General features: G+C 49.8%; 1 protein-coding gene across 1 annotated transcript in view; it reads left to right on the forward strand.

Moving 5' to 3' along the window:
• LOC107116307 (kelch-like protein 35) overlaps window positions 1-6181 on the forward strand; it is a 23162-nt gene extending 16981 nt beyond the window's left edge. Inside the window, exon 6 of the mRNA XM_015418210.1 lies at window positions 6035-6181. Coding sequence (XP_015273696.1) covers window positions 6035-6181 — 147 coding nt within the window. The remainder of the gene's footprint in view (window positions 1-6034) is intronic.
• Window positions 6182-11362: the final 5181 nt, after the last annotated feature.

Raw genomic sequence — 11362 nt, forward strand, 5'->3', positions numbered from 1 at the left:
TGTGTCACCATTCTCCAGCACGGTGCCAGATGACTGGGAGGCAGGGTTGCCATTCTCCAGGTGGGGCCTGGAGAGCCCCCGGAATTGCAGCTGATCTCCAGACGATAGAGACCGGCTCCCCTGGAGGAAATCTTCAATTTTGTTGTTGTTCAGTCGCACAGTCGAGTCCGACTCTTCACGACCCCATGGACCAGATCACGCCAGGCCTTCCTGTCTTCCGCCGTCCTCTGAAGTTGGCTCAACTTCATGTTCGTTGCATCTGTGCATGTTGTTGTTGTTGTTGTTCAGTTGCACAGTCGAGTCCGACTCTTCGCGACCCCATGGACCATCTCCCGCCAGGCCCTCCTGTCTTCCGCCGTCCTCTGAAGTTGGCTCAATTTCATGTTCGTTGCATCGATGACACTGTCTAACCATCTCATCCTTTGCCGTCCCCGTCTTCTTTGACCTTCAATCTTTCCCAGCATCAGGGTCTTTTCCAGTGAGTGCTCCCTTCTCATTTGGTGGCCAAAGTATTTGAGCTTCATTTTCATTATCTGGCCTTCCAGGGAACAGTCAGGGTTGATTTCTTTTAGGATTGACTGATTTGATCTTTTTGCAGTCCAAGGGACTCTCAAGAGTCTTCTCCAGCACCATAGTTCAAAAGAATCTATTCTTCGGCGCTCGGCCTTCCTTATAGTCCAGCTCTCGCAGCCATACATGACTACTGGGAATACCATTGCTTTGACCATGCGGACTTTTGTTGGCAGGGTGATGTCTCTACTTTTTATCATGCTGTTTAGGTTCGCCATCGCTTTCCTCCCAAGGAGCAGGCGTCTTTTAATTTCATGGCTGCTGTCACAGTCTGCGGTGATTTGGGATCCCAGGAACGTGAAGTCTGTCACTACTTCCACGACTTCCCCTTCTATTTGCCAAGGAGTGATGGGGCCGGATGCCATGAGACTGGTAAAATGGATTTCCAAAATAACACAGGCACAGCTCAATAACTTCAGTGGAGTCCTAGGATTCCATTAAGGTTATTGAGCTGTGTTATTTTGGAAACCGGGTTCCGTTTTACCAGCCGTTCTTCAAGATCATTGAAACGTCTTGATTTATACTTGGGAGAGACCTACGGCTGTTTTTCTTTCCACAGTGGGCCTCTTCGGCCACAGTTACTTTCTGTTTGGAGGTCTATGGACACTATTCATGTATGGAATCACAGAGGAGCCTACTGTTGGTTTTGAACACGTTCTTTTGATAAATAATGCTTAATGGTTAGGAGCAATCTGTTGGAGGTGTGCCCGTATTTATTTATTTATTTGTTAGTTAGATTTCTATCCTGCCCTTCCGCCGAAGCGGCTCAGAGTGGCTTACATACAGTTTTAAAACCAACGTAAATACATACCTAAAATAGTAAAGTTAAAGGTTTCCCTTGCTCGAAAGCCAGTCGAATCTGACTCTAGGGTTGTGGTGCTCATCTCCGTTTCAAAGCCGAAGAGCCAGCGCTGTCCGAAGACGTTTCCGTGGTCATGTGGCCGGCATGACTAAACACCGCAACAACTCACACCAAGAAAAAGCTGCCGAAGAAACACCGTGCCGTATTAGGGGTGCTGGTAGGTTGTCCCCCCCCCCGCACCATATGTGGCCCTAGATAGGTATTAGCTACGATACAGTAGCACATTGTAAACCGCCCTGAGACCCGCTAGGGGTTAAGGGCGGTATATAAATCACCTGTAAATAAATAAAAAAATAAAAAATTTATGTAATGTATCCAGTCCAGACAAGTCCAGAGACCAACGCCGAGCTTCGCTCCAAGAGACAACGGACTATGCGGATCCTAGCCCGCTCCAATCAGGGGGCTAGGTTCCCAGCCGAGAGCCTATGGGACTCTTGGCCACCGTAAATAACCTATAGGGAAGTAGGGGGTGTGTTTTGGGTGGCGGTTTCTCGGGGGATATAAGTCGGCCTGCGAGCCGGCCAAAGTCGTCTTGTTCCTGTTCGAATAAAGTACGCTTTGCTGAAATCACTCTCCGTCTGTGTACTAGAATCAAGTACGCTTTGCTGAAATCACTCTCCGTCTGCGTACTTTTCACTTTACCAACAGGCTTGTGGGGGAGAGATGGGGAGGTGTAAGGGCGAGGCCAAGGACTTTACTCCAGCAACCACTTGGCGGTTACAACCCTACTCATTTGGTATTTTAACCTGTTTTTGGTTTTGACTATGGGAAATTGGCCTTGGGAACGACAAGCAAAAAGGTTAGTGATTATGTTCTAAAATAGATGAATGCCTCCCAGCAGGGCTCTTTTTGTAGAAAAAGCCTAGCAGGAACTCATTAGCATAATAGGCCACACCCAACAGCATAAACTCATTAGCATATTAGGTCACACCCATGACAGCACAGCTCATTAGCACATTAGGCCGCACCCCCATGTTACCAGAAGTGTGGTCATCCAGCCACACCCACCTTTTGCTTGTTATTCTGTTTACCTTGTCTGTTGCCAAAACCCAGGGCCTTTTTTTGTAGCAGGAATTCCTTTGCATGTTAGGCCACACACCCCTAATGTAGCCAGTCCTAATGAGTTCCTGCTGTTGGGTGTGGCCTGTTATGCTAATGAGTTCCTGCTGGGCGTGGCCAACTTGGGAGCCAGCCGGAACTCCGTTCCTATGCGTTCCTGCCCAAAAATAGCCCTGCCTCCCAGACCATTTCCAACATAACATTTTTGGTATGGAACTGTGTATGTAGCCACTGACGATTAGTCCTTGTAGCAGTCGGTTTCAATACAGGAGCAATAAATCAAACATGACGGAAGACAGATGTCTTGCCGTGAAAATAATTTGTCTGTTTTGCTTTTCTCTGTCTGTCTGTCTCTCTCTCTCCCTCTATGGAGCCCAGGGTGCTCTTAGACTGGCATCCCTCCTGGAGCTTTAGGGGAAGGGGCCGGGCATCACATGGCATCGCCACAACAGCACTCCCTCCCCCAGGCAACAAGGTTTGGGTCTCCTTAACTTAGCGCTTTTCCACATTTCCCTTTCCCTTGCTTGTAAGTTCCTGCTTCTTCAGGTGTTTGTTTTTCTGTTCCGTACATGTTGTGCTCCCTCTAGTGGCTGATTCTATATTACACCCGTTTATGTCTGGCATAAAACCCTGTAGTTTAAACCTGCAGGGAGATATGCCGGACATAATCCTGTGTAATAGCAAACCGACCACTAGAGGGGGCAAAACACATGCAGGACAGACACATTAAGCTGTGGAGTTTCGTTAGTAAAAATTCTGCTTTTGTGAGCGGCTGGCATTAAAGTGGCGAGCGAGCGATTTGTCTCCTGCATTAATCAGTTTGCTCTGGAGCCATCCTTCCTGAGCTCAGACAAAAATCTGTGAGCTGGAGGCTAAAAAACTGTGAGCTAGCTCACACTCACTCAGCTTAGAGGGAACACAGGTTGCTAGCTTCAGTTTGGAAAATTCCAGAGATTTGGGGGCAGAGCTTGGGGAGAGACCTCAGTGAAGTACAGAGCCGTCGAGTCCATAGATGCTGATGTTTTAGGCATTTTTCTCCCGCCACCACTCTGAGTCGGGGCGGGCAACAAGGAAGTGGCCTGGAAACCCTACACTGTCACTATCATCACGATTGTCATCGTCATCGTCGTCATCAATCAAATAGAACAATGTTTCATTCTTCACTGGAAGCTTTCATGTCCGAAATCAAGAAGACTTTTTAAAACATTCTTAGGTGGAGTGAGCCCGTGTCTTTGGCGGGATGGTGCACCCACTGGCTCAAACCTGGTTTCAGCCCTGGACGATGCTGTCTGTGTATTTTCAAAGGGCCTGGCGGGATCTAGTCCATGGGGTCGCGAAGAGTCGGACTCGACTGTGCGACTGAACAACAAAAGGTGGAGTGAGCCCGTGTCTTTGGCAGGACGGTGCACCCACTGGCTCAAACCTGGCTTCAGCCCTGGACGATGCTGTCTGTGTATTTTCAAGGGGTGACTGGGAACACTGAGATGTGGATATTTCTATGCCGCCCATGTCCACCCCTATAGATCAGCATTCAGCCTCCAAAATCTCTTCCCTCCTATACCCATCTGTTGTCTTCCCAAAGCCTGTAAAGCAGGGGTGTCGGACTCATTCGTTACGAGGGCCGGATCTGACATAAATGAGGCTTTGTCGGGCCGTGCCATGCGTGTCATAAATCGTAATGCCAGGTAGCGGAGATATAAACTTTATAATAGACACAAACACAAAAGGTTTCTTTTTTACTTAAAATAAAAAAAATATGCTTAAAACATTAGCACTCTTGCGATATTCTGTTTATTTAACAGTGTCTGATAACTGACACCTCTTGCTCTGAATGATCGCATCAAAATGTCTGTGCTGTTGCAATCCTGAGTATGCTGTTCAGGTGTGTGTATCTGTAAGCTGCAAACCTACAATGATGCAGCAGCAGCAGAGCTAGAAGAAGAAGCAGAAGACAGCCAGTTCCACTGCGGGCCTGATAGAAGCCCTCCGGGGGCCTGATCTGGCCCCTGGGCCGCATGTTTGACACCCCTGCTTTAAAGGGTGTTCATTCTGGCCAGACTAAATGTACAATCCTGGGCAGTTATAGCACATATCCTTCTGGAGTGTCCTTTGTATGCTAGTCTCAGGAGGCATTACATTTTACCGTGTTTGCAAGTTCATTTGGACATATAACCCTATGACTTAGCTCTTTATTTTCTGACGGGGATCCATAGATTAGTGTGGTTTGCTTTTCTTTCTCTTAACAACAACTATCCACTGCTTAAGACTGATGCATCACAGAGCTTTTATTGGGTAAAAGGATATTTCTACCTTCTGCCAAGCCCTCGAGTGAAGAAAAGGCTCTTATTTGGCCTGCACTTCAAGTACGTCATTCCTGTAACAACAGCCCTGTATGGTAGGTCAGTATACAAAGGACACACACTGCTACCCAGAAGTGTGTCCCCCCCATCCAGAGGAACATGCACTTCTGGGTTCCAATGTGGGTGAACAAGATCTTGGGGTACGGGTGGACTGTAAGTTAAATATGAGCAGCCAGGGTGATGCGGCGACAAAAAAGGCTAATGCGATCTTGGGCTGTATCAACAGAGGTATATAACATCTACATAGCAAGATGTCATAGTCCCGCTGTATGCTGCATTGTGATTGGTCAGGCCACACACCAGAAGTGCAGTTCTGGAGGCCTCATTTCCAAAAGGATGTGGACAGGGTGGAGCGGGTGCAGAGGAGAGCGACGAGGATGATTGGGGGCCTGGAGACCGAGCCCTGGGAGGAAAGGCTGAGGGACTTGGGGATGTTCCGTCTGGAGAAGAGGAGGTGAAGGGGGGGGGACATGATTGCTCTCTTGAAGTCTTTTGAAGGGCTTCACTTAGAGGAGGGCAGGGAACTGTTCCTGTTGGCAGCAGAGGATAGGACTTGCAATAATGGGTTTACATTATGTGCAGAAGGTACCAGCTGGATATTAAGGGGGGAAATTTGACAGTGGAATCAGTTGCCCAGGGAGCTGGACAACCTTGTCAGGGATGCTCGAGTCTGATCCTGAACTGAGCAGGGGGTTGGTCTAGATGGCCTGTACGATTCTAACAAAGACAATGAGAAAAGGGCTTCCCCAAGCCTGCCAAGTCGATTTCCAGCAGTGGTCAAATTCGCACAAGGGACCAGTGTTCCCTCTAAGCCGAGTCAATGTGAGCCAGCTCACAGTTTTTTAGCCTCCGGCTCACACATTTTCGTCTTAGCTCAGGGAGGGTGGCTCCACAGCAGACTAATTTATGCAGCAGCCAAATCGCTCACTCACCGCTTTAATGCCGGTAGCTCACAAGGTAGAATTTTTGCTCACAAGACTCCACAGCTTAGAGGGAGCATTGCAAGGGACTGGTTTATATTTCAGTCTTTTAGCTCTTGCGCTATGCTAGCTCTTGCCTGGTGTGTGTGTGTGTGTGTGGGGGGAAATATCACTTCACCCTGCATCGGATTCATTTCCCACGCAGATGCTCCAACCCAATTTAATCTCTCCCCCTTCCATGCGCCTCTTGTTTTTTTTGGAAGAAGCGAGAAGACAAAGGGGGCTCCCAATCTCCAGAAACCAGAGCTGCTCATCCACCCTTGGGGATGTCGTCGTCGAAACAAAAACACCTCCTGCTGCGAGAGGATTGCTCAAAAGACGGCCACGCCTTGTGGGGGGGCCCCAGCTGAGGCGACAGCCGGCGGGTGATTAGCAGAGATTAAGGGTCGCCCTTGCCATCTGGCAATTCCTGGAAGATGATAATAAGGACTGATCTTGCCAGGGCTGTCTGTGCAGCACGACACCCCTCTCGGCCATATAGAGCAGGCATTCCCAACGGGGTGCCCACGGGCACCATGGCACCGTCAACACTTTTCCTGGTGCCCACCGAGTGTTGTTAGAAAGTGGGTGGGCCCAGGGAGGCTTGGAGAGCCAATCTGGTGTAGTGGTTAGGAGTGCAGACTCTGATCTGGGAGAACTGGGTTTGATTCATGATTCCTCCTTAAGCAGCCAGCTGGGTGACCTTGGGTCAGTGACGAGTTCTCCCAGAGCTGTTCTCTCAAGGGCAGACCTTGGAAGAGCTCTCTCAGCCCCACCTATCTCACAGGGTGTCTGCTGTGGGGAGGGGAAGGGAAAGGAGTTTGTAAGCCGCTCTGGGACTCCTTTGGGTAGTGAAGGGCGGGGTATAAATCCAATCTCCTCCTCCTCCTCTTCTTCTTCTCCTCTTTCTCCTTATCCTCCTCCTCCTCTTCTTCCTCTCCTTCTCCTCCTCTTCTTCTTCTTCTCCTCCTCCTCCTCCTCCGCCTCCCAGCAAGGCTTCTGATTGGCCATGGGAGATTTGATTGGCTATCCAGGTTTCTAAAAAACGTGGCTTCGGCAGCCGTTGCCACCAGTGTTCCCTCTAAGCTGAGTTAGTGTGTGCCAGCTCACAGCTTTTGAGCCTCCGGCTCACACATTTTCGTCTTCGCTCAGGAAGGATGGCTCCAGAGCAAACTAATTTATTCAGTAGCCAAATTGTTTCCTCATAACTTTAACGCCAGTAGCTCACAAAGTAGAATTTTTTGCTCACAAGACTCCACAGCTTAGAAGGGAACATTGGTTGCCCCCACAGCACAATGACCAGTGTTCCCTCTAAGCTGAGTTAGTGTGAGCCAGCTCACAGTTTTTTAGCCTCTGGCTCACACATTTATGTCTTGGCTCAGCGAGGAGGGCTCCAGAGCAAACTAATGTATGCAATAGCCAAATCGCTCACTCACAACTTTAAGGCCTTTCGCTCACAGAGTAGAATTCTTGCTCACAAGACTCCACAGCTTAGAGGGAACATTGACAAGGACCTGTACCGTGTGGCTGAAGGTCAGCCGCGGCAGCCATCTTATCACTGGCTCTGCCTCTTGCGGCAGTGCTATTGTGGTGGACGCTTTCTCTCAGCGGCCGCCACGCTGTGTAAGAACTCCAGAGGTGCTCACCAGCTCAAAAAGCTTGGAGACCCCTGGTGTTAGGGTTGCCAGCCTCCAGGTAGTGGCTGGAGATCTCCTGGGATCGCAACAGATCTCCGCATGAGAGATTGGTTGGCCTGCAGAAGACGGCAGCTTTGGAAGGTGAAACCCCGCCCTCCCCAAGGCTCCACCCCAGAATCTTCAGGTATTGCCCAATCTGGAGTTGGCAACCCCACCTGGTATAGAAGGAGCTTTACCAAGAGGCTTGGGGGAGAGACGGGGGTGGGGTCTAAGGGCTAGGCCCTTTGAGTCCAGAGGTCCCTGGTTCAAATCTCGCCTGTGTCAGGAATCCCCTAGATTGTGCTCGACGGCCAGCGTGGCATAGTGGACGGAGTGTGGGACAGGATCCCAAGAGCCCAGGGTTTGAATCCCTACTTTTACTATGAAGACTTGCTGGGTGACCTTCGTCTTGTTGCAAACTCCGAGCCCGGCCTACCTCACAGGGTGGTTGTCGCGAGAGAGCGGAGGAGGGGAGGACGATGTTCGGAGCGGCTTTGAGTCCCAGTGGGGGAATAAAGCCGGATATTAATAAATAAATGGCAAGCCAATTCATCTGTCTGGGCCTTGGCCCCGATTCAAACGGAGGCTGGATGGCCATCTGACAGCAATGCGGATTGTGTGAACTTGGGCAGATCGTGAGAGGGAGGGCAGGGAGGGTTGCCTCAGTGCTTGGATCTCGTGGCCCTTTCTCCCACACCCAGGGAAATGCCGATTGCCACTTTTGGGTGAGGAAGCCATTTTCCTCCAGGCCAGTTTGGCCGGGGATCCTGGAGGTTTTTTGTCATCTTCCGGGCATGGAGCAGGGGTCACCGGGGCTGTGGAGGGGGGAGGTATTTGTGAATTTCCTGCATCGGGCAGGGGGGGGGGTTGGATTAGATGACCCTGGAGGTCCCTTCCAACTCTATGATTCTATCAGGTGGAGGTAATGATAAAGAAGAGCCTTTTTGGATCACACCAGTGGTCCATCTAGGCCAACAGCCTTTTTCTGTCACCAATGCACAGTTCTTCATGGTCTCTAGGAAGCTCATTTCTACCACTGAGGTCTGGAGGAGGCAGTCATTAACCATGCACTGGTCTGAACAGCTAGAGAAAGCTTCAAGGCAATGATAACTCTGTGGAGATCTGTATCTTCTCAAGCTAAGAGCCTGTCCTATATTTAAACATCTGATAGGGCATGTCTAGAGAGAGGGACAGAGGAACTGCATTTTACCCATTTCTTTTGAATCCCTTGCTCAATCTGGTGCTGTGCTATAAGTGTGCTTGTGAACATTTTCCTTGGAATAAATACTTTGTAATTTTTGATGCTGGTAGCGGTTCTCTGTACCACATACACCTCCACTGTCTTCGATATGCATTTTTAAAAGGAGCACCAGGGGGAAGGCATAGATCCAGAGGATTTAGCCATGTTAGCAGGGCCGGCTCACTCACTAGGCGAAATAGGCATTCGCCTAGAGTGGGCTGGCCCTTAGGGGTGCCAAACTGCACCCACCCACCCCGCCAAAAGCCCTGCATGCATCTAGTCCCTGGCTGGGGGACCGCTGCCTCTTTCACCCCAAGACCGGTGCCCAGAAGTGGGCGGGGAAGGAAGCGAGGAAGGAGGAAGCGCCCCCCCCGCTGCGCTCGGGGCCTGTCCTGAGGCGCAGGTGGCCTGCAGGGCGGGGAGGAGGTGGATGGCGCTGCCTGAAGGGCCCAGTGGCAGGGCGGCTCAGGTAGGCATGCGTGGTGAAGAGGGGGCTGGGGCAGACCTGCCGCCGCCTCCTCCTCCGAGACGGGCCTGCTCGGACCGGACGACTCCTCCATGCCGCCCTCGGTGAGTCTCCTTGGCGCCGCCCACGCGGGGAGCAAGGGGATGGGGCGCACGCAGCTGGGGGGGTCCCGGTCCCCCAGGAGGGAAGGAGAGACGAGGGGGGAAGAAAAAGCAGAAAGGCTGCCCTCCAAAGAGCCTTGTAGCCCTCCCCCTATACACCCAGCTTAGCACTCGGCTTGAGCGCCAGAGAGGCACGTGGCGGTGGGGGGGGGAGAGACAAGGTGAGGGGGGGTGCCACAAGGCAGCCTCGCCTGGGGGGGGCACTAGTTTCGCCTAGGGTGCCGAAAAACCTCAGGCCGGCCCTGCATGTTAGTCTTTTGCTGCAAAATAGTATAAAGCTTAGTAGCACCTTTAAGACTAACAAATGTCATTGTCGCACAAAGCTTTCGAGAAACACAGCTCTCTTTGTCAGACGCAGGGTCGAGGCAGTCAGTCGGCCAGTGGCTACTCCTCCAGCACCGCACAAGACAGTAAACGGTCCCCGTGGTGGCCAGGCAGCGGGCAGTGGGAGACACGGAGGCAAGGCCTCAGAACTTGAAATGGCAGCCGGGACTCCTGACCCTTCCAGCGGACAACTCCTACAAAGGTCCTAGCAGGGGAGCGCAGCTATCGTATACCCTTGACCAAAGAACGGTACACTCCTTCTGTCTGGGATGGTCGTCCTCTTCGACTGAGCGCACCGCTTCAGGAGGGACGCACATGGAGTGGTGAGAGAGGGAGGGGACACCCGCCTAGCCAGCCAGACCGCCCGAATCAACCCTGGCAATCAATGGGGTGACAGATGTCGCAGCCAGATCGCCCTCTGAAAAGAGCTCTCTCAGGCCCGCCTACCTCACAGGGTGTCTGTTGTGGGGAGGGGAAGAGAAAGGAGTTTGTAAGCCGCTCTGAGACTCTGAGTGAAAGGCGGGGTATAAATCCAATCTCCCCCCCTCCTCCTCTTCTTCTTCGATGGATTAGTAGAGATAGGTCTATAACTGGTTAACAGAATATAGAGGATACAGACTATCATTAACCTAATCCATATTTAGGACAGCGGTTTACATATATTTATTTATTATTTATTTATTTTTGGGATTTATATCCCGCCCTACCCATACGGCCCCAACAGGAACTTCTTTTATAATACTGGAATATAAAACACAACACAACTGTCCTTGGCTTTCCACATTTGTGTCCGACTTGGTGGGTTTTTTTTTGTTTTGTTTTGTTTTTAATTTTATTTCATAAAAAAATCCAACACCAACACCACCCATGTGCAACTTCCAGGCATTAGAGACGAAAATGAAGTTCCATACAGTATTATATCACAATCAATCTCCGTACAACTCTATTCCACTATTAACCTTCCCTCTTAATCTTATAATCAAATTAACCTCTCAATTTCCTATTAACTGACTAATCACCCCAAATTTTTTAAACTTTCCCAAATACCCCACCATCCTTTTAAACCAGTCCTCCTCATGGTCCTTAACCTTTGACCCATTCATTCTACGTATCTTCATTGTAAGATACTCTAAAATTATTATATTGTTCATCCTTTCCCTCCAGTGATTAATCGTCAGTTCCTCAGCTTCTTTCCAATTCTTTGCAATCACTTGTCTTGCTGCTACTAACATCAAATTTATCCATTTACATTCCTCTTTTACCCTTAACCCTATACCATCCAAACTAATAAGTGCCATTGCTTTAGATATTCTTACCCTTCTTCCCACAATCCCTGACATTTCTATACCAATTTGATCCCAAAATTTCTTTACCAAAGGACAATCCCACCACATATGACTGAACGTTCCCACCTCTCCACATTTCCTCCAACAATTTTTACTTCCCGATTTTGAAATATAGCTCAACTTAACTGGTGTATAATACCATTTCTGTATCATCTTCAAACCCTGCTCCTGTATTAACCTAGACGTTGTAACAAAAGGAGGTAACCTGAAAATCCTATCCCACTCTTCATCCAAAATTTTACCTTGAAGCTCAGTTTCTCAATATTCCTTCAAAACTTCTCTTGGTGATTTCCCTATACCTAATAACACCTTATACAATTTTGAAACTATGTTCGCCTT

This window comes from Gekko japonicus, unplaced genomic scaffold (genome assembly GCF_001447785.1).
Source record: "Gekko japonicus isolate JY-2015 unplaced genomic scaffold, Gekko_japonicus_V1.1 scaffold2739, whole genome shotgun sequence".
Classification (NCBI taxonomy): domain Eukaryota; kingdom Metazoa; phylum Chordata; class Lepidosauria; order Squamata; family Gekkonidae; genus Gekko; species Gekko japonicus.